The sequence below is a fragment of the Nothoprocta perdicaria genome, unplaced genomic scaffold (genome assembly GCF_003342845.1).
Source record: "Nothoprocta perdicaria isolate Ctin4 unplaced genomic scaffold, notPer1 scaffold_75, whole genome shotgun sequence".
Classification (NCBI taxonomy): Eukaryota; Metazoa; Chordata; class Aves; order Tinamiformes; family Tinamidae; genus Nothoprocta; species Nothoprocta perdicaria.
Window position 1 is genome coordinate 2,295,316 of NW_020456032.1, and position 22,956 is coordinate 2,318,271.

The 22,956-nt window shown below is 46.2% G+C and overlaps 1 protein-coding gene across 10 annotated transcripts; it reads left to right on the plus strand.

The window, feature by feature from the left end:
* The first annotated feature begins 1,365 nt into the window (after nt 1-1,365).
* Nucleotides 1,366-22,490, plus strand: EXOC7 (exocyst complex component 7). Of its 10 annotated transcripts, XM_026051365.1 has the most exons (22): nt 1,366-1,518; nt 2,206-2,271; nt 3,354-3,538; nt 4,132-4,237; nt 4,755-4,977; nt 6,282-6,449; nt 7,516-7,527; nt 12,250-12,342; nt 13,318-13,386; nt 14,699-14,844; nt 15,173-15,325; nt 15,921-16,019; nt 16,684-16,746; nt 17,069-17,135; nt 18,448-18,486; nt 19,468-19,533; nt 20,037-20,157; nt 20,536-20,631; nt 20,887-20,950; nt 21,483-21,524; nt 21,677-21,810; nt 22,243-22,490. In XM_026051365.1, exons 1-22 carry the CDS (start codon nt 1,459-1,461, stop codon nt 22,343-22,345), a joined length of 2,175 nt encoding a protein of 724 aa, XP_025907150.1. In that variant the 5' UTR covers nt 1,366-1,458; the 3' UTR covers nt 22,346-22,490. The 10 variants fall into 10 exon arrangements, with proteins under 10 accessions (XP_025907150.1, XP_025907151.1, XP_025907153.1 ...); XM_026051366.1 differs by lacking the exon at nt 18,448-18,486; XM_026051368.1 differs by lacking the exon at nt 13,318-13,386.
* Nucleotides 22,491-22,956: the final 466 nt, after the last annotated feature.

Sequence of the window (22,956 nt, forward strand, 5' to 3'; positions counted from 1 at the left end):
GAGAGGAGGGAAATGGCCAGCAGAACAGGGCCTCACATGGCTAATCCAGAGCCTCTGCTCTGCTCCACAGGGTAGGTCATCCCACGGCAGGGCAACAGAGCCTTTTTCCTGGCTTTGCAGGAGACATAAAGCTCTATCACTGGATTGTCAAGGCCATTGTTTGCCCATACCTCTGGCACCCGAGCCCAGAGGAGCACATGGCACCCGACGAGACAAGAGCCTTCCTGAGGCTTAGTGGAGGGGAGGATTTCCTTTCATGTCCGGCTGCTCTCCAGAGCGGGAGCCAACCCGCGTCCCCATCCCCAGCGCCCCCCGTCTCCCTCAGACCCCACGGAGGGTTATATCCGTGTGGAAAATCTCGCTGTCCAGAACCAAATGTCCAAAAAGGAGCCGGAGGAGTCCTAAGGCTTTACTCGAATAAAGGGATACTCCACCAGGCACAGCCCTGTGGGGTCCCTCAAGCTGCTGGAGGACACCGGCCCCTTTCACCCTAACTTCCCGACCGAGGGATGCCCTCTTCTTGTCCCCGTTGCCCAAGGTGCTGTGCCCTCCCTGYCTCCCTCCYGGTCTCCCCTGAGCCCAGCTGACTCCTTGGTCCCGTTGCCAAAGAAGGGGAGCAATTCCCTCCTTTGTAAAGGCACCCAGCTCTTGGCACACGCTTTTTGTTCTGCTCACTCACGGCTCAGGCTCAATCCTCCCTCCTGCATTTACCGCTTTGTCCCGCTCATCAGGCAAAGAACGTGGGATAACTCCCTTTATTTGTAAAGGCACAAACTCGTGTGTTCCGCTCACATCCCAGAGCAGTTGGACCCTGCCGGGCTTCTRATTGTCCCTACTTTTCATGGGCAGGAATGTTTAACTTAGAAGGGGCACAGCGGCAAAGCCCRCAGAGCCTCCCCGCGTTTGATCACAGTGGTGTTGGAGGACGTACGGCAGCCCCGGGCTCATCCCCAGTGACTCCTGAGCGCGGATTGCAGCCATGAGGGCCCCAAGGGTGCAGCATGGAATGGAGGCAGACCCTGCGCCTCGAGGAGGAGGGTGGCCCGTGCTTCCTCCATTTGCTGGTGGTTGTTGCCAAAGGGGCACGCGGACAGCCCTGTCYACGCGTGTGGTTTGGAGGATCTGGGCTCCCTCGTGGGGAGCAATGGGGATACAGGAGCCAGGCTGTTTCCCAGGCAAAACTGGGGGGAAAAGGCCGCACTGGGGAGGCCCACACACCACTCCCAATATGGCTGCCTGGTCTCTCCGCCTCTCCCAACATGGCCGCAAAGTGCGGCCAACTGCGCATGCGATTTGTCCCCCCCCACCTGCCTAGGCCACTCTCCAGATGGTGGGCGGCGCTGCTGCGCATGTGCGCTGTGTCCCGCCGCTCCCAAGATGGCGCCGTGCCGGTGACGGGCGGCCGGAGCGGGTGGCTGTGGTGGCGGCCGCTGTGGTCGCCGGGCGGTCCGTGGCACCATGATCCCTACCGTGGAGGTGTCGGCGCGAAGGAGGGAGATCGAGGACAAGCTCAAGCAGGTCAGGGCTGCCGGGGCTGCTGCTGGGGGATACCGGGCCTGRGTCCCTGCTTGTCGCCCGGGTTCTCCCCCACCGTGGGGCCTGCGGCGTCTCCCGGGGCACTCGGAGCTTCAGCTCCCGATCAGGGTCTCGTTTTCCCCATGGGTTTTTGCCCTTGGGGGCTGCTTGGACACTTATGGGAGCAGAGGGCCTCTGTGGCTTGAAACCTCTCTGAAACCTGCCCTTGGCTGTGGCTTTGCTTTGGATTCACAAGGCCGCTGAGCATCCAGGATCTCTTCATCCAGGAGATCCTGGTTTTTCCAGACCCCAGAATAACCCCAGGGAGCATCCAGGGAAAGATGTGGCCTGAATCAGGGCGCCTCTGCCCCAAAAGTGTTAATTTTATGCCGTGCCTTAACTGCAAAGTGTGCTGTAAAGGTGTTGGGGCTTGCTAAAGTGTTGGAGGAAAATGTGTAATCCTTAAAAACCTTCTTTCTCATAAAGTAGGTTTCATCTTGCATTAATTATCTTGTTTTCTGTTAAAAGGTGTCATGGTAAAGCATGGTCTTACCATCAGGTCAGTCATGGTTTGCTGTGGTGTTTAACAGGAATTATAAAAACCCAAATATGCTGTTTGGTCCTCACCTTGTGTCTAATAAACACTCAGTGCTCAGGATTGAAGGGTATTTTTTTTCTTCTTCATAATAGGAAGAAGAAACTCTGTCCTTCATCAAAGAGAGCCTTGAGAAAAGTGACCARCTCACAAAAAACATGGTAAGGAGAACTGTGGGAAGTTGAGCTCGCAAGTTGGACCTAGAACTGCTGTATTTTAGGAGAATCCTTTCCAAGGCTCTCAGTGTGCACMTCAGAGATGCATAGAGGAAGGCATCACTCTGCAGTTGTTTTAGCCTTAGCGAGTGGGGCAAAGGAGAAGGTTGGTGAATGTTTCAGTCTTGAACTGCTCTCCTGAGATGAGCTGGGTTCAAATGAGCTCTTGGTCTCGTCCTTTACAAGCTGTCCTCCCTTGTGGGAAGAGGTATTAATAGACCCCAAGTTGGATTATGCAACAACATCGTGTTGTTGCTTCATAAAGGCAGGTTTTGTTTGGAGTTTATTTTAGGAGTGTTTTGTGTAAGAGGTAGAAAGTAATTGTTGTGCTCTCATTAGTGCYAGTGAGCCCTTAGCTAGAGATCTCTGTCCAGTTTTGAGCTCAGCAATTGAGGGAAGTCATAGAGGCACCACCTGAGAGTTTGAAAAACACAACATAGGAGCACATCTTTTTGAACAGATGACAATTGGACACTGAGATGTGTCCTGAGGTTTTACACCCTTCAAAAGTACTATCACACAGTATCCTTAAAAAAAMCAAGTGTTAGTAGTGTAAGAGATAATCAGAGTTCTCACTCCTGTGGTTTTTATTTTGTTTTATTTTATTTTATTTTTTGTGCATGTTTCAGTTTTGAGTTTCTTGGTGTGGAGCAAAGTGGATGCTAGGATGTTTTATTGCCCTTATTTAAGGTGCATCCAGGCAGTTCCTGTAGATCTGTTTTCTACTCTCAAATAAGTCTTTGTTCTTCTTTGTATTGTCTTGGTATGTTATTTGCATCCTTTCCCAACAATGCAAAATTGATCTTGATGGATCATCACAATAGTAGATTATCTATTTGTAAGTATTAATGGAAATTCAGATGTCGAGGGGGTTTAACAGCAGCTGAAGGAGCGATAGCAAATTAGTAAAATAGCAAAAGGACAAGCTGAGACCTGAAGGGTCCTGGCTGTCCTGCTCTTGCTGTTAATTTACTGTGTGAATCCATGAGGAAGAGTATCCTCAACTCTCTTTCTCTCTTGGCAAGTAGGTTTCTATCCTGTCCTCCTTTGAAAGTCGTTTGATGAAGCTGGAGAACTCGATCATCCCTGTCCATAAACAGACAGAGAACTTGCAGCGCCTGCAGGAGAACGTGGAGAAGACTCTGTCCTGCTTGGATCATGTCATCAGTTACTACCATGTGGCTAAGGACACAGAGAAGATCATAAAAGAAGGGTGAATTGAGCAGCTAGATCTTATGGGGAAGCTTCAGCCCATTTTTGGGATGGAGCTTGGAATCAACTCCCTACACTTTTCGTACTGCTCCCTGTATCTCTCCCACTCTCATTACCCACYGCTGGTCTCCTAGGAAACTTATTGACTAGACCTTCAGCAGTTTTCTGGGGACCTTTCCTCAAAGAYTGCTCATGCCCTGTCAGTGTTGTCACCACACTGTGGTTAAATTGAGTTGTTCCTCATCTCTGTTAGCTTGTTGRGATGGCCCTTTCTCTGGGATGGGGTGTGCAGCTTCTTTTAGCTTCCAGTTAGAGTCTGGCTGGGAGAGGAGGATGAGGTTGAGAGCCGTGGGCTGCTGAGTGACCAGTACTTCTGCCCTTGCTGCAGGAGTTGGGTTTTCTGTTGTGGCATTGAGTGGAGGTGAAARGAATCCTATTATCTCCTAATAGGAGAAAAGGGAATTGAAGTTTTCCATTCTGTTTTTGTCCAGCGTCTTGTCTGGTCTTTTATTGATACCTTTATCTTCTTTCTTCTGTCCTTGAATCAGTGTAAGCATTTTGTTTTGTTTTCTTTTTTCYTTTTTTTCCCCTCAGTCCCACTGGGAGGCTAGAGGAGTATTTGAATTGCATGGACAAAATCCAGAAGGCGGTGGAATATTTCCAGGACAACAATCCAGACAGTCCGGAGCTGAATCGCGTGGTAGGTCCTGGGTCTGAAACCTGGCAAGGGTGAGGAGGGACAAACATTGCCCTGCAACTTGCTGTCCCACTGTGAGTACTCATGGGCTTGTTGCCTGGCAAAGGAGGTGTTTGAGCACAGCTGAAGGAGCGGTTGCTTGGACTTCTGCTGTGAGCTTGGCACTATTTCTGCTTGTGGCATTTTGCTCTTTTCATGTTTTCTGCCAGTAGGACTTTTGAGAGCGTATCTTGCATGTGTTGGAGTTGATTGAACTTTCCTCTGAGTAGATCTTGTCAGTCCTTTTACTGTTTGTGCAGAATGAGGAAGCAGTTTCAATCCTACTTGAAGTCTGAGCAACCTCCAGGCCTTTTTTGTGCTTAATTCACTTTAAAAGTCTCTTAGTTACGTGTGTTGTTGGAGTTTGAAGCATGTGGCTCTTTGCAGCGCTTAGGAACGCTGCAGAGTGATTGTTTTGACTCCTGAGTGACCGGTGGCAGAAACGCTGTGTTTCTTCTATCCTTCTGCTCTTCTGTGCCAGAAATCCCTCTTTGAGAGGGGAAAGGAGTCACTGGAAACAGAGTTTCGCAGCCTGATGACGCGACACACGAAGCCAGTCCCACCTATCCTCATCCTGGACCTCATCAGTGGGGATGATGAAATGGAGACCCAGGAGGAAATGTCTCTGGAGCACCTCCCAGAAAGCGTCCTGCACGATATCATCCGCATTTCTGGCTGGCTAGTGGAAAAYGGCAGGAATCAAGGTTGGTAGCCTTGCGGGTGACCCTACCCTTGTAGCTCTCCAGTGCTCTCTGATGGGTTATCCCAAGTGATTGAATGCAAAGATGGAGTGTTGAGTTACCTGTGGAACTGTACAGCTTTGCTTGTGGATCCTAGTCAGCTTTCTATTCCTTTATTGACTTATTCTTTCGGGGTGAATGACTTTGTGAACTCATCACAGGAAACTTGTACTCTTGCATACGTGCAAATACTCGAAGTATTCTCCATGTCAATTATTTATCTTACTTCTGAGTAGGGTTTAGTGTGCTTACTGTGAATGGCAATCATTCTTACGAGCTGCGTAAGAACTGTTTCTTTCAGGATCCAAGGAGACAACTCCAGTGTGTGTGTGTGTATCTTATTTTGATAGGCATTTTTTGTTCTACTTTCAGACAATGAACACCAAAACCAGTCCGTTTCTGGTCATGGTGGGAAGTTTGTGTGTGGTGGGAGGGCTCAGTGAACACTGCATGGGAAGGAAGGCTGTTCTAGAAGAAAAATGCGGGTGTTAGGTGTAGAAGGGTTTAGTCCTTGGCAGGGAAGTAAAAAAAAAAGTCTTGCTTGTCATGCACAGACAGAGATATAGGTGATACCCATGTCCTGCTGGTTCCCGTAGCCCTATCATGGCTTTGCAGAAGGTGTCTGGCTTTGCCTCCAGGTTCTTGGTGGCCTGCAGTTGATTACTTGTGGCTACAAGAGGGACAGAGAGAGACCACAGCTCTWCAGGAGTGTGATAAATTTAACAAGGCAGTTCTCAGCTTTGAAGTCAAAAGATGATGTATCAGCGCTGTGTCAGGACAGGAAAGGCTTTCTCTAGGAATGATGAATTTCTAGTGGTTGTCTGGATTCTGCTTCAGATTTTGTGATTTTTTTGAAATGTTCGTTAGCGTGTCTGCTCTAGTTTCTCAGTTGTGAAAAACGCTTTCTTCCGTCTTGTCTCTTCTGTGCTAAGTTGTTATTTCCATTTAATGTGTCTGTATTCTGGCTTCCTTCTATTATATTTGGGGATTCTGCAGAACTCTGTGGAAGTCTATTTACTGCATAGTGCAGTGATGTTAGCAATTTGGGTCTGGAAAGATCCTCTTGTCCCAGACGCTATACAAATATAAAGTGAAGCTCCCTTTCCAAAGAGGTCCAGTTGCCTAAAATAGAGGAAAGTCTTATTGGGAAACCCTCGTCAATGCTGGTAAATTCCCCTTGGGAAACAGCATGTTTCAGGAAAGGTTTCTTTTATTATACAGAGTGTTTGTTGTTTGCTTACAATCCTCTTTCTACCTTGTCTCCTTAGATTTCATGACTGTTTACTTCCAAATCCGATCTATCCAGTTGGATCGCTCCATCAAGGGTCTGAAAGATCATTTCCGTAAGAACAGCTCCTCCTCAGGGGTCCCCTACTCTCCTGCCATTCAGAACAAAAGGAAGGACACCCCCACTAAAAAGCCCATCAAGAGGCCAGGTGAGTCCMTGTGAAGTGGATGTTTTTGCTGTTTATCATCTTGCCTGGGTAGCAGATAGACCTGCACAGGTCTTCTCACTGCTGAGCCGACCTTTAGGTCTGGAAGGTGCCGTCAGGGTAGCAGTAGGGGTAGGAATTTGGAGAAAAGCACCCCTTCTCRGCACTGGATTCAGCACTGAGGTTATGACACATTATGTCTTGATTTATCAAAGTTATTATGTCAGTTTTGTGTGTGGGTGTAAAGGGAGGAGAGCACCTGTGAACAGGGAGAGAAGAGGCTGTTTAAATGATCAAGGGCCTCAGTAAAGCGAGACCTGTGAAGGCTGAAAATTAATATGATTGGGCATATCTCAATGGGAACGTCTTCATCCCTGCAGCATGGAACGTAGCCTGTGCCACTGTGGATGGAAAATGTGGATCTGATAAGACACACCAGCCTAAATGCTAGTTTAGAGTAGATTATTACAGCCCTAGAAAGCCAAGAACTCATCAGGAGTTGGAATGGAAACTAGGTCCTTTTGAACATGATCCAAAGTCGTCCTTAATCGAACTTTGGCAAGTTGTTTCCAAAGTTATTTAAAAAGTTATAAAAACTTGTGCTTCAGCCCACCTCTGAAAGAGATGGGAAAGAGACACTCCTCCTCCTAGTGGAGTTTTGCTGCTTTCTTTGCAGCAGTGAAACTGATCACTCCCATGTGCTGCTCAAYCTGGAATGATGAAGCCAAATTTATCCCAAAATTCAGTCTCTGAAACGTGCCACCTAGTTGGGGCACAGGTGTGGGGCGAGTTAGCGAAAGGTGGCACTTAGCTTGCATGCCACAGCACCGTGTTGCCATGCACGTAATGGTGACAGAAGTCAGAAAAATGTGGGGTTTATCTGGCAAGTATTTCCCCCTCCTTCAGTGTTTTTTCCCGTGTTTCCTAAATAGCTTTACCAGATTCAGGGRAAAAGTAGAACTTGAGATGCAGGTAGAAATGGGTAATGGATGGGATGGAGTGAGGGAGGAAAAGAAAGATTCATTTTAATTGTGTTGTGTTTATTTTTATACCCCTGATGTGAATGCAGTCCTCATCCCAGGTAATGTGTGTCTCTGTGTGCGTGTCCTGGCCCGGGTGCTTGCTCTTTACTTCTGTGTGCAGAGAAGCTTTGTGGGGGCCCTCCTTGCTAAAGCAGAGGGTGTGCCTGGGATATTTGGAAAGGGAGATCTGCCTGACGAAGGCTGGGATATCTGGAGCTGGCTTCTCTGGGCTTTTATATCAATCTGTGCCATTGCTGCTGTGCCCTGGAGCTGTTCCTGAGAGCTGATGGACCAAGTGACTCCTGAGTGGTGAATCTGTCTTAAAGATTTTTTTTCCCCCTCTTCTGACATTAGAGACTTGCCTGGCGAAGAGATATCCTGCATTTAGCTTTCCTGTATTTGCCAAAAAAAATTGCCATCGATATTAAAAGACCTGTAGAGGGCAATATCCTCCTGCCAAGCCGAATTAGTGARCTGCAGATGGATATAAAGCAACATTTAATGCTGCTGCAAAGCATGACAGCAGACATTTGTGCTGCGATTCTCAACAGTAGCCCTTGCCCAACAAGATGACTCCAGTAGGTGAATTTTTTCTGTGGTTCTATAGTTTCTGATGGGGAGGATGCCAGGTGGGGCTCTGTTGTAGTCGAGAGGTTTTGGCACAAGTTAGCTGTAGTCATGGGAAACTCGAGCGGCAGATTCTGGCATAGGATTTTGTCTGCATTTCACACAGTTACTATGTGACACTGAAAGATCCCTGGAATTTGACTGCTGAGAAGTGGTCAGCAAATAGATACATCTCCCCTACACTCTTAAGTTAGTCAGAGAGTTCCCTAGATAATATTATTTTTTTTAAAGGCTTTTTGTCAAATGAGCTTCAGATCCTGGATGCTGATGTAGAGAGTACAGAAAAGAGCCCACATATTTAGAAAGCACAATTGTCTGTTCTCTCTAAATTGGGCTTTTCCAGTATGGATCCATATGGGCATCCAAAATTACTCTTCATTATAGTGTCTTGACTCTAGATTCATCAGGAAATCTCAGCCTCTTTCTGCTTAGCTTACTTTTTTTTTTAACCACAGGCACAGCATAGTCTGAATGCTCTTGCAGAGCTCAAAATATATGGAGACATGTGTCTTGTGATCCATTGGGGTATTGTCAATCTCGAGGAAAAACAGTGACTAATTTATCTCCAATTTCCTGTGAATAACAAGAGAGAACTAGCCTGGTTCATCCTTCAATAGCCTGATGCCTRTTGAAGAATGGCAACAGTTAAACTTCATACACCAGCTGTCTCTTCCAGGTACTAAATTGATCAAAAGAGAAATGAAATATAAATGAAAAAAAAAAAAAAGTCTCTGAGTGGAGATTACCATGTCTTTCTGTGGTTCCATCAGCTTTCAAGGACAACTCCCAAGGTGAAGGTCTAAACTTTGGTACTGGTGGCCTTCTGCGTAGCAGTATTTATCTGGTGGCATTTGATTTTCCTGATCCTAGCTTTTATTTAAATGTGGACAAAGATTTTTTTTCTGTGCTATTGTTTCAGTGAGTAAAATCAATTCACCTCCCAAACTGTATTTTATAGAAGGGTTTTGTCATGGTTCCAACAAGTTGAACTTTTTTTCCTTAAAGGAAGGAAATTATCCTTCCTTAAGGAAGAATATCCCAGTGCATGCCCTGATAAACACTTCACCTATTGCAAAGGATAAATAACAAACTAAATCTGCTGTGCTGCAATGTTTTTATCCACAAGCAAAGGGCAAGGGTAATAGTATTGGAGGAGAAGGTGAGTTATTGGGGACAAGGMAACAAGGCAGGAATCTCCAGGTGCCAAGTTGGATCCTGGGGAATAGGCTCCGTATCTGTGCATTGTTTCTGAACACCCTTGTCTCCATCATTGTTTCACCTCTTGGTTTTCCCTGTGTTTTCCACCATTGTTACGACGTGCAGCTGCAGATCTGCAAGTGCTGGAGATGTATTTTAAGCAAGATTGTCTCCTGTTCACTGAAACTTGCCAAGGCAAATTGGACTGGTGGAGAAATCTGTGGGCTTTTTTTCTTCAGTTTTAGCTGGAAATGTTAGCCATCTGTCTGCAAGTAAAAGTGTTTTCAGATTCCAAAACCTTCTATTGCAAACATCTGTCCATAAGATGTTAAGGAAAAAATATTCCCCTTCTTTTCCTGTGATGCCTATAGATTCAGTGCTCTTCAGTTGGCTTGAAAACAGCAGGTAGCTCAAAGCTGTCTCAGTTGCTAGGAGCYTGTGAAAGATAAAGCCATAAGAAACCATTAGGGGCACCTAGTCTGTCTGCTTAAACCAAAAAAGCCAGAGAGCTTCAGACAGTTTTATTCAGGCTTCTGCAGTCAGTGCTCAGGAGAAGAGGACACATTGTCCTTTTTAATTTGAAAGCTGCCTAGCGGAGGAGAGAAGGAGAAGGCATTGGAAAACTGCCTTATATGTGCCTTAAAACCTGAAAAAAAWATATATTTCACTATCTGGCTACAGTAGCAAAAGTGTGAGGGGATCTTTTTTGGCTCTTAGCAAGGTGCAGGTGAGCCCTTTTACTGTTTTTACTGCTCCAATTTACGGAACAGTGAGGTGCTACTTGAGGGAAAACTGGGGAGAGCTATGGCAAAGTAGAGAGCCTGTTCCCACTTCCCATAGTGATCACTGCCGAGCTGGAAGGACATGCTTCCATTAGTAGCAGAAACGTCATCCCATTTGGTTTGTGAGCTGCCTAATGGGAAAAATGATCATGGAATGAAGGTGTTTGGTTTCTGCTAGAATCCATTAAAGCCTAATTACAGTGCTAAGTACGGAGGATACAGCAGCACTGAAGTGATGCCTGGAAACCCGTGGAGTGCATCAGCCTAAACGCAGATAACTGCTTATGCAAAGGAAGCGCAGCAAAAGAAGGGCAGATCTCGGAGAACAAGAAGTGCAGCTCGTTTTGGAGAAGAAACTGTCAGAGCAGGCTGTGGAGAAATGTGCTGCATACCCATGAAAGGAGAGCCTGTTGGCAACAGCAGCAGTTGTCCCTTCTGTTGTTTTTCAGGTTTTCAGTCTGATTTAGTTTCTTTTATGCTTAAAAGTAAATGGGAAATTGAAAGAAACCAGGTAGAAGAGCAGTGTGTTGGTCAAGTTGCTGTGTCAGCTAGACCACCGCAGCAGCAATCCGAAGGGCTTGGAGCACATCTGCAGAGCTTGCAACGGCCCTGCTCATTCCTGCTTGGCTTGGAGGCACATTCTGTTGTAGCCAAGAGCTAGAGATGAGTTATTAAGGTTTCTCTGAAAGCAGCTAAGAGTAAAGTGGAAGTCCTGGGTGTGAAAAGCATCAGGAAACTTGGAAGAAGTTGCATAGCTCTCATAGCTAGTTGTAAGCTTCCCAGCTGTGGTACAGAGGGGAAGGTTCCAGGCCAGATGGATGCTCCTTAAGGGCCTTTAGGGACCTGGTATTTTCTTCTCCCTGTGGTAATTTTCTTTATGGGATGAAGTTTTTTCCCAACACCAGGTCCCTCTTCTGCAGTGTGTCCTTAGGCTTCCCCTCAGGACAGGAGTCCTCAACATTGGGACAGATCACACTCCCTTCCAGGCTGTGCTGTAGCTGACAGCATTGCTGATGGAAGTCGGCCTTTATGCATGTTTGAAGCTTTTATTACCTTTAAACAGAACAATTCCTAATTTTGGCTGCATCACTTCTATTTTAGACCCTTTTTTTTTGTTTGTTCTATGCAGTTCTATTTCATTTGGGTCTCTTATACAAACTCCTYGCACCTTCCCCAAGCTTTCCTTTCTCTGTTGCACAGGGAGCATCAAGGCTCTGCTGTGGGAAGTCTCCATGTGCTTGTGATCATGGTAGCTTTAGCTTTTTGCATGACCACTAACTTTATTTAACATGGAAACAGTGCTTATTTTTCAGTTGTCATRTTAATCCTTTGTTTTGTGCTTCCTAGTTGCATCCAGCATCAGCTTTTGTTCAGTCACGTCTTCTGTTTAAGTAAAATTATTTTAACTTGAGTGTCTTTTTTTTTCCCCTCCATGATTTTAAGTGATTTCCAGTTCCTTAGAGAAGTGATTTAGAGTAGGGTGGAGAGCTAGACACAGGTGGGCAGAATCCATCTGTTATTTCTATGATGGAAATTGCTGCTGCAATTGCTCTCTTTTGAGCCCTGAGGTTATCACCCTCTCGTTGCTTTCTGTAAAGCCCGAGATTATTCCTTATTGGCCATGGGTCTCCTGATGGATCTATATTGAGCATGCTCAGAAAATACCTCTCAGACAAATCATCTTCTCCTGCAGATCTGGCCAAGCAGCTGGGATTGTGGCTGTGGGAGCAGGCAGTGTTTTGTGGCTATCAGTAAGATTGGGCATAGCACAAAGTCCCGCTTCTGAATCCCAGGCAAGGAACTAAGCCTTGTGTGCTTGGATGTGTTGTGCTCACTTAAATAGTCATTGCAGAGAAGGATGTTTGTTGCTCCTCTTCTCTGGTTACATCTTCTCRCCCAGCCATATTGCCTCCCCAAACGCTTCCTGAATCTGTAGCACTGATTGGAATTTATGCCCTTGCTCAAAGAAGGAAGACATCCTGGAAATGCCACCACATTGGCGCACTTGGCCATACATTTGGGGCTCACGTTTGTGTACTGAGCATGCTCACTGGTGCCCAGTGCCCTCTCCCTGGGCAGGGTAGCTATTGCTGGTGAAGGGCTGGTGTTCTGGTTTTGTTTTCTTTCACTCATTTTCTAGGTCTTCTTGTCTTTTCTCTCTGGCTCTGGTGACAGGCACGATCCGGAAGGCTCAGAACCTTCTGAAACAGTACTCTCAGCATGGTCTAGATGGGAAAAAGGGGGCCTCTAACCTCATTCCTATGGAAGGTAATCACAGCTCTAGCTTCACCCTTGAGCTTCTCTGTCTCTCAGCCTTGCTTTTCCAGGTAGAGCTTCCATTAGCCCGGTGGTCAGTGGACAGTATCCGATAGAGCAATATCCTGGGGAATCAGGGAGACACTGGAGGCCCACATCACTTCTCTGAACTGAGTGTTTGAATTTTGAAGCATTTGCACATGAACATAAATAAAAGAATCTTGCTTTAAAGCATTTAAGCAACCTCAGCCGTCCGGGCTAATGGAAACTCTGTTCTGCTCTGGTGACATCTGCCTTTGGTGTTTTTGTTCTTTTTCCGTTTTGCTTGGACTTTGAGACCTTCAATTTCCAAGTGACCTTTCCAAACCTGATGCAGAAGTGTCAGACCACAGCTAGCCCCGTGTGGCACTGTCTTTACAACTTCCATTTGATTGCCTGCCTAAATGTTTGGGATCTCCTATTGTATTCTGATCTCCTCTGCTCAGAAAGATTGTACCAGGTAGGGAAAAACAGAGGTCACTGGCTTCAAAGCATCTGTTAGACCTTTTTTGCCTCCTACTATGTCCTTGTCTGATACAGATCTCCTCAGTGCCTATATCATAGTCTACTGAAGCCTGGATGGTGGCTATCATTCCACAGTGCTAAGCCGGAGAAAGACTTCATGTTTGGTCTTGTAAGAGTCACAGGTACAGACTGGACTTCAGGTACCTGCTGTCCCCTTCAGAGTTTATGCCAAGAGTTTCAAGGGACATCTGTGATATGGGAAAAATGATTTTTCACACTTCTCATCAGGTTTTGAAAGGTTGCAATTGCTGCATAACCCAACAAAGGGCTTTGGTTAGGGAGCGTTCCCAGGATTATGTAGGAAAATGTCCATCAGACCAAATAAGCCAAGCTTGAAGTGGCTTCCAGCCAGTGTGAGCATCCATGCTGTAACCACCCTGGATAAATTGCGCCTTCTGTTTGTGCCGGCTGACATCTCACTAGGTCATGAGCATGATTTACGAGTTAAACACCTTTCCGATACCCTGAGCGACAAGCATGGGCCGGGCACTGGTAAGTACCATGTTGTCCCTTTGTAACAAGCTGGCTAACATCCCTTCTTTTCAGCATGTTTCACAGTAGTCGCCAGTGACCGTCACCTACACGGGCAGTCCTGAAGCTTGGGCCTTCTCTGGCTATAAAACTCTGGCTCTTCTCAATAGAATTCCTTCCTACTAATCACACAYGCCCCATGCCCTCAAACAGGGACGCCAAGTCTATCAAACTAAAGGCTGGCAGCCACCATGCTGAGGGGCTCTTTCTTGTAGGCAGCGACTGGCTTGTTTGGTTCTGAGATGAAGTAGTTGGGGTGGGATCACGTGTGTGATGGATCTCTCCACTGTAGGGCATGTTCTAAAAATCCTGGGACCTGTTTGCGTATCGCGATCGTTCCGAGAGGCCTGCAAGCATAGCAAAGATTTTGTCCTTTCTCCATCAAAAGTTGCAGATCCTGCTGGGAGGAAGAAAGCAGCACAGCCCATTGCTTAGAGAAGGGCTTCTCTGCCTTTTTCTGTTGCTCTGCAATGGTTGCTACTGACCTTTGAATAACAGGGGCACGAGTCCTTTTGTGTCTGTCCTGCTGACACATCCAGATAGTGGTTGGCATGAGTTAGTGTGTGCCCTTCTATCTTGCCAGCATTTCTCATGCCTACCAGCTGAGTTTCTTGCAAGAGTGTGGATGTCTGACACACTCGGAGACCAGGACTGGAATTTTTGCATTTGTCTGCAGTGCTGTGTGGCACATCCATAATGTGGAGCCTGCCTGTTCTGCAGGATTTAATGTTCACCTGCCTGCTTTTCATCTTTGGTTACTACCTGTGGGAGGAGGCTGCCTTCCAAGAGAGCCTGGRTTTTCCCAGAAATGTCGATGCAAAGTAGCAGTCTTCATCTGCATGTTAGACGGAGATAAGGAATTCTAAAAATACAACCATAGATACTGAATAATTTGCCACAAGACTTCCCTATTTTAGTACTCTTTATTCAAGCCCTTGATTAAATTTAGGTTTTGTCCCAGAAACAAAGAGCTGCAACTATGCCTCCTGTCATGATGCTGGAAACTGCTGGTGATGTCCTGATGTGCCCGTGTGCCAAACTGCCGATGACTTTGTGCCTCCTGTGGGGCTTGTGCAGCTTTCCATGTATAAACCCAGAGGATGGGCCTGGGGAGAGGAGTTTGTGGTCTTAGGCCACAATGGGGGCAAACCCAATAGTGTTTGTTCCAGAAGAAACTTGTGCTCCTTGTGTAAACCAAGGCCTTGGAGTGAGCAGAACTGCTGGAAGCTCAGTGTGAATTTGGCTGTTTCTTAAGTCTGTCTTGCCCCCACAGGGAGAGACGACGTGTTCGACATTGAAATYGATGCATACATCCACTGCGTTAGTGCCTTTGTCAAACTGGCCCAGAGTGAATACCAGCTCCTGACAGAAATTGTCCCGGAGCACCACCAGAAGAAGACTTTYGATTCCCTCATCCAGGTCAGTTGCATCTTTCATCTGGGCCACTCTTGTGAAGGATCTGTGCAAATCCCTTTTCTCTTCCTCTTTGTTGTGAGGATGTGGTTTCAACCACCTACTGTCGGCATCCAAGAGCACCATTCCTGCTAGGGTTATCCTACAGAGAATGTTTGTAAACTGGGACAGTCACCCTGGAGAAAAACTGCTCTGAGTCTCTCATGTTCTAATGTTGGGAACCACCCATGACCTATCAGCTAAAYTGACATCCTTAGCAGGTCTCCTGTTGCTGTATTACACTGCCTGAGCGAAGCTCACACTGCTGCTTTCTGACAGTCCGGCTTTGTTGCAGGAGTCATTGGATAACCTGATCATGGAGGGGGATAACATTGTCTCCGCAGCCCGGAAAGCCATCATACGGCATGACTATTCAGCTGTTCTCACCATCTTCCCTGTCCTCAAGCACCTCAAGCAGATGAAGCCAGAATTTGATCAGGTCTTACAGGTAAGTGTCCTGGAGTTAGGGCGAGTCCTGTGGCTCAGCCTGSCTGGAACACTTGGTGAAAGTCTCGGTTATCAGCAGCTTTGAACAAAGCTGTGCTGAGCCTATCTCCCAGCATGGACTGGGAGTGACATGGAGGCACCATGCTGAGATGCTGGGCCAGCCTGTATATCTCAGCAGCACTTCTCTCCAGTTGAAGTGACGAGCTGCCGATGGATTGTCTGGGCTATTCTGCTGTTTCCATGCCCTCTAAGGTGTTTCATGTCTGAAAATGTTAAGCTTAGTTTAGATGAAGCTTGCTAATACGTGGAAGATCATCTGTGCTGAGAAGTCTAGCAAGTTCCTACATGTTTTGTATAGGTAATAAATAATAGCATCCAGGTTTAGTGAGGCTTCTCTTCACTTGCTTCCAGCTGAAGCTCATGACTCAAAGACCAGCCCTTCTATACACCAAAGGGGACCAGTGTTTTCCTTTACTAGCTAGCTGATGAATGTAGGCTTTCTTCTGGCATAACACTGAAATGCTGGAGTGGGTGGTAGGTGACAAAATCAGATACTGATTGTTCACTTTCTTGGATCTGCTATGGGACTGTTTCAGGGAACTGCAGCAGGCACAAAGAACAAGCTGCCAGGGCTGATCACCTCAATGGAGACCACGGGTGCAAAGGCACTGGAAGAGTTTGCAGACAACATTAAGGTTGGGTTCCTCTCATTGTTCTCTCTAGCAAAGCCAGCAGCAGGTTTGGAGTGTTTTGTTGTTGGTGGGTTTTTTTGTTGTTGTTTGTTTGTTTTTGGTTGTTTTTTTTTTTTGCGAGCAGGGCCTCTAGTTCAGCTTCTTGTTTTCAACATGACCATGTTTTCTCTGACTTACCAATTTGTAATACAGGAGGAAAATCCTTGCTTTGTGCCCCTGTTTTCAAATATGCCTAGAATTAAACAGAGGTCTTTGCCTGAGACCCCACCAGACATACTACAAATAAATTTACATGCACTTCCAGGTCTCTGCAGACATTAAGTCGATGTCTGATACTTTAATCCTATTTAAAAAAGAAACGAAAGTTGCTGAGTGCAGAAGTTTTGCTCKGCTCACTTTAAACTGCTTCAGCATAAGTCTAGGGTCAATCAATGCCCTGTCCAGACTGTGAGCTGAGCTGCTSGCAGTGACACCCAGAACAAACCCTGTGTCCTCCTGAGCAGTTGTAGTCCTAGGAGTTGTGGTTTCTGAGCACCAGAAGATGGCACTGTTGAGGCTTGCTCTGAGGATACTGTGTAAATAAGCCTGCATTCACTTGGAGCATTTATTTTACATGCATTTTTTTCCTTCTTACCTATTTGCTCTATGTCTTTTTTTCATTTCTTAGAATGATCCAGACAAGGAATATAACATGCCAAAAGATGGGACTGTTCATGAACTCACCAGCAACGTATGTGAGAATGATTTCAACTATCCCTTCTTTAAAATCTCTTCTTCAGAGGCTACTTTTTGATGAGAGTGGTAGAGGAATTTTTTGCCTTAACATATATTGATATTGGAAGGGGATTGAGTGGCCTGCACTAAGACTATAGCTAGTTACCCTTGCTAAGTACTAAGTGACTGTGTGAGTAAAARCCAAACATCTCAAAAGTGTTGTCATCTGCTTCTTGGAGGCTTTTGGATATGGTGGGACATGATCTTTCATAGTGCTTCCTAGCAGAGCGTAGGAGACGCAGTACCAGTTGCTGTTAAATTCTCCACATCTCTTCCAGGCTATCCTGTTCCTGCAGCAGTTGTTGGATTTCCAGGAGACAGCAGGTGCCATGCTGGCATCTCAAGGTACATACAAGGAGCTTGTTAAGGCATGCAGTCCYTTCCCCAAATTGTCTGAACATCTTCCCTTTAAAAGAAAAAAATCAAACAAAATCAAACTTCCACATGCACTGTGAGCACGTTTTCATCCTGTCCTTTGTCCTGTGGTTTGTCTGCCCTCCAACCCACCATGACCATGTAGAGTGTTGCCTGGAGGTCACCCGGGGAAGTTGCTGAAGTGCACTGTAGTTCAAGAGATGTGACCTCAGCCATTTAACCTCAAAACGGTCCTGGAAGATTGGCCCAGTGTCAGTATGGGAGTGAGATCATCTGTTATAAGGGCTAATTAAAAGTAGGCTTTTTATATTGCTCACATAACAAAATGTCAGAGATGTGGTCCAGCTATTTTGTTTTTAGGTACAGAGGGATCATGCTGAGTAAGGACAGCTTGAGAGGGGGGGAAATGCCTCCTTGTAGTCTGTTCCATTRTTTAAGTGTGAGGTCAGTGTAATCAACTGGTTTGGTAACTTAAGCTGACGTTTAGTACCTCAGAGCCATGCATGAGGTGACCCAAAGTCCAAGTATTTTAAATCTTGCCCTTTCCATCTGTGGTCTGGTCTTGGGGACTATCTGGTGCCAGATGCTCCTTGCTCTGTGTCAGTGAGTTTTCTCATGCAAAAACAGCTCTGCTGCTTAATCCAAAAGATAGGCATGCTCCAGCACAGGACACTGATGGGGGACAAAGCTGTTTGTTGCATTACATCTCCTTGCAAGTTATGCCCTGAATATTGAGAGCTGTGGTCCCAGTGGAGCAGCAGGGCCTAATGTCACTCTAGACGAAGCCTCATCAGGCCAGAAGTGGTTATATCAGCGAATCTTAGTGGGAGAGACTTCTGACTGAGGCATCTGCTTTGGGACGGTGAATTACCTCCCGAGTGCTGTTCTAATGGCAGTTTCTGGTCACAAGGTCAGGTGGATCAGCTTCCCAAAAAGGTACAGGGTAACTGTCTTCAAGGAGCAGCTGAACTGCTCCGGTGAAGTGAGAGGAGGCTTCCCTTTGTCTTGAAAGCAGGTTTCAACTAATTCTTTAGCATGGGAGGAGGTGCATGTCTTTAGCAGGGGAAGGAGGTTGTAGACTCGGCCTTTCTTCTGTCATCTCCAGCTCCATCTGTGGCCTTGGAGGGGCTCCTGCCTGCTTATCTATGTGGCTGTCTGGCTGCTCTGTGTTAATATCTGCTTTATTCTCGAAGAGATGATGGTCTCTAACCTGTCTTTTTGCACTTTGTATTTCTTTCTTTTCTCCCTCCCTTTTCTCTCTGCTCTGCCTTAATCTTTGTAGTTCTTGGGGACACATACAATATTCCTTTAGACCACAGAGGTAAGCAGACTTACCTACATGTACCTGATCCTATTGCCATGGACTCTGGTGATGGATTGATTATTATTTCTTTATCTTGTATGAGTGGTAAATAAATCAACACATAATTGAGAAGTAAAAAGGGTAAGTAAATCTTGCCAGTGTTCTGCAGAGATGAGGGAGGACTTGTCACGTGCAGTCTGTGAGGTATGTCCCATGTAGTGAAAGAGGCTGAAAACTCTCTCTGTGTCGCACCTTGTGCTGTGTATGCTCAGCTCCCAGCAACAGGAGCCTCAGCCTTTCCCGTGGGGTACATATGAACTTGAACCACCCAAACTAGGCCCAGCTGCCAAATTCCTTGGCCAGGAGAGGAAGGGATATCTGCTGTAGGTGTCCTCTGGGACCCAAAGCCACAAGCTCTCGAGGGCAGGAAGAGACATCCCTCCCTTACAGACAGAGGAGCCTGTGCCAGCCCGAAGCTGCTGCTTGCATGGGCAGGCTGCTACGCTGGTGCAGTCCCTTGTGCAGATCCAGGCAGGCCATAGGGATGGCTGAAACTTTCCAGAGCCCTCCAGCTTGCTTCAGTTACTGTTGTGTGCCTGCAGCTAGCTGCTTCAGCTCATCTGTTTTCTAAATGTAAATTTTTGGTGCTCCAAAAGCCCTTTTCAAGTGGGCCAAAATGATGGGGAAGATGTGTTTTAATGGCTCAATTTCTTATCAAGAGGAGGTCCTCTGAGCGGTGTGAAGGAAAGGAGAGATTTCTGCCAGGGTGTCCAGCACTTGATGCAGATACAAGGATCATGGGGTGCAGAACTGCCACCCTTCGCTTGGATAATCTGCCGACAGTCAATATGGAAGGAGGGAGCTAATTTTGCTATTGATAGGAGTGCTGCACTAAATCCGTAGCAATAAGGAGGTGGCTGGTTAGAATAAAGACAGGATGACCACAGACGTACTCTCCTACGTGGCACTTTAACTGGTGTAAGGTTCTTTCCTTTTCAGAGACCAGCTCTTCAGCTAGTAGCTACAGTTCAGAGTTCAACAGACGGCTACTGAGTACCTATATCTGTGAGTACTGTACTACCTTTCCCTTTCTGCCCATCAGCTGTTCTCTACTTTACCCATTCTTGGGTGAAGAGTGAGCTGTGTCACTGGCCATGTCTGAGTTGGAGTCTCATGGGAGGGATGGAGTTAAAAGGTTGGACTGCAAACTTGGGACAGGACAAAGCAGCAGTTCCCTGTGCTGCAGAGCTCTTATCCCTCAACTCTTTGGAGATATGAGTCTATCTTGTACGTGGGCTAAGTCTGATTGCCTGTGTTGGACCTTTCAAGCCCAACACTTGTTGGTTTTTTAAGTAGCCATGATTGTAATTTCATCTCTATGTGGAATTATGTGCCATTTCTTTGCTGTTAGTTCAAACAGACTTCAAGGTGATTGATCTCTTCCCACCTTAACTATTCTGTGATTCTCTGTGATGCTGGAGTGACACAGTACTGCAGGGCACTGGTTTTGGGTTGCCAGTAATGACAAAACTCTGTGCAAATCTTCTCTCATGTGTTTCCTGTTTAAGGCAAAGTGCTGGGGAATTTGCAGCTTAACCTTCTTAGTAAGTCCAAGGTTTATGAAGACCCAGCCTTGAGTGCCATTTTTCTGCATAACAACTACAACTACATCCTGAAATCTCTGGAAAAGTAAGTGTGTATCTGGATAAACTTCCCTGAAGTCCAGCCAGGTTCATGTCATTCACATGAGGGTGGAAGATAACAGCAGTAGAGAGATGCCTTGGGTTGCAGGGACTCTTGATCTCAAGAAGATGGTAGGCATGACTTTGGAAAGTAGCTTGGAGTAGCTCTCTTTCCTGACTTGTACTTTTCAAGGTCCCCTTTCTTGTAGACAGTGCAAAAGACTTTTCTGGTAGAGCTTGAAATATGGCCTTTCTGATAGCAGCCTTGAGGAGGCATAAGAACAAAAGATGTTTTTGATAAGGCTTGAAATGTGTCCCGCCTTCCTGGTGGCCTCGAGGAGGCACAAGAGTCAGCTCTTCTCAGGTTTTCTGATTTTTCTTTCAGGTCTGAGCTGATCCAGTTGGTGGCTGTGACCCAGAAAACAGCAGAGAGATCTTACCGGGAGCTTATTGAACAGCAGATCCAGACTTACCAGCGCAGGTCAGGTAGCATCACGTGTTCTTCCCTTTCCTTTTTTCTCAATTTGAGAGCTCCTTGGAAAATTCATGCCAATGCTGCTAGAGTGGTGGGAGGGATTAGCCTAAAACAGAGCAGCTTGTATTGTGATTTCCGAGTCATTAGTGTCACTGAGAAAGCAGTTGCTGTGGACTGCCTTTCGGGTTGTAGGTGGAGACRCAGCTGTTCTGGTGAATGACCCCTTCTCTTTGCCTTTTTCCCAAATTATTTCAATTGTAGCTGGTTGAAGGTGACAGATTACATTCTGGAGAGAAACCTGCCTGTCTTTCAACCAGGAGTGAAGGTGAGAAGATAGACAAGGATGTTTTTGAGATGATAGAAATGGTCTGAATCATTTCCCTTGTATTTAGAAATGCCCAGAGGTCTTCTCTTTCTCATACCAGTAAATACTGTGGTCAAGGCAAGATGGAGAGCAGCATTGACTTCTAATCTCCCCTGCCCCACATTCATGCAGGTCTTTTCATCTCTGCCTCCAATCTCATCTTTTTACCTGAACAAATGCTACTATTTTGGGTTTGCAAAATCCTGAAACATTCCCTTAGAAAGGGTCCAAAGCATAAAGAAGTCTACTTTTATGGCTATTCTTACTGATAATTACTCYCTTTAAGCCTACTTCAGATGAAAGTCAGTCAGGGAATGTGTGAATGTGCTGCCCAGTGCAGCTTTCTCTTATTTCTGCTTTAGCAGAGGCAATTTGGTCCAAGCAGGTAGGGAGGCATCATTTAGATTGGATGGGGAGCTGGGTASCAAATGATGAATTTCTTTGAAATTTATTTCTGGAAGATTAAGAGAAATCCTTTCCCTCCTTGTTGCAGCTAAAAGATAAAGAAAGGCAGATGATAAAGGAGCGCTTTAAGGTAAGAAGCCCCTGAATGGCAGAACATCCCCTTGGTGGTCAGTACAGTCCAACAGGATGAGACCAAATGTAGTCAGTGGTGGAGGGAAGGTCCATCAGATCGGTGGAGAGACTTGGATTATGAGAATGGTCACTGTGTTCCATTTTAAACAGGGTTTTAATGATGGGCTGGAGGAGTTGTGCAAGATCCAGAAGGCCTGGGCCATTCCAGATGTGGAACAACGGGACAAAATCCGACGGGCACAGAAAACAATTGTGAAAGAGACCTATGGTGCCTTCTTGAACAGGTGACAAATGTTTACAAAATTATCAGCTCTGACTTTCACTGAACTCTTTGGGACCTAGAGTAGCTAGGCTGAGCTGTAACACTTTCCTGAAGCCCTGTATCTCTTGTTAAAACATCCCCAAACTGTATTASCCAGAGCTGTGGGTATCTGCAGTCACCCTGATGCTAGTTCAKTGCAAAATGAGCTAGCACAATGCTCTGAGCCACCCTGGCATGTTTGTGTAAACCTCATGAGATCAATTGTGACTAGGTCCCTTGCTCCCTACTAGATAGCCTGTCAGGGTCAAGTGGGACATGCTGGAGTAGAGCTGTTCCTTCTGGCACAGGAAGGATATAAGAGGGAACAGCCTTTCTCCCTACGGAGAATGTGAAGCAGAGGGTGTCTCTTGCTCTGTTCCTACTSCTTGTCACTCAGGGGTTGTCTCATTTGCAGATATGGCAATGTGCCCTTCACCAAGAACCCTGAGAAATACATCAAATACCAGGTCGACCAGGTGGGCGAGATGATTGAGAAGCTTTTTGACACATCAGCGTAAATCCAACTGTCTTGTACACTCTAGCTGCCAAGTATGAGGCAGCATTTTCTCAACAACCTTTGGGACTCCCTTTCCTTCTCCCCTGCCCCATTGTTGTGGGCAGGGTATTATACTTGTATTTATCAGATTTATAAACATGTGGAAATGCTCTCCTGGCTGTCCTTGCCTTCTTCCATGGGTCCTGAGCAAAGACACCAGATGTCCACTGCAGCAGTATCTTGGGATCTTATATTTGCACAGCTTCAGGCCTGTGTGTACGTGTTCATGCTTTGATACGTAATCAAGATAGGTGAGTATGTAGATCCAGATAAATACAGACCTTTCCCTTGGAGCAGAAGGCTCCAAGTGCTTTCCTTCCTGATGTTACAAGAACATCAGTTTTGTGGAACYCCCAAGAATGATGGTCAGAAGTAACAGTGAGAAAACTTAGTTCAGCGTTGGGGCCAGATACTGATTCTGGAGTTCCATAAGTGTTGAGAAGTAGTGACACAAGTCCATCCACTTCCTATAACCCATGTGTACCACATAAGAAACAAATACTGCACTTGTGGGGACAAGATCAGCCAAAGGCATATGCTGAAGTGATAGTAGCAGACTTGGCCAGTGTAGCT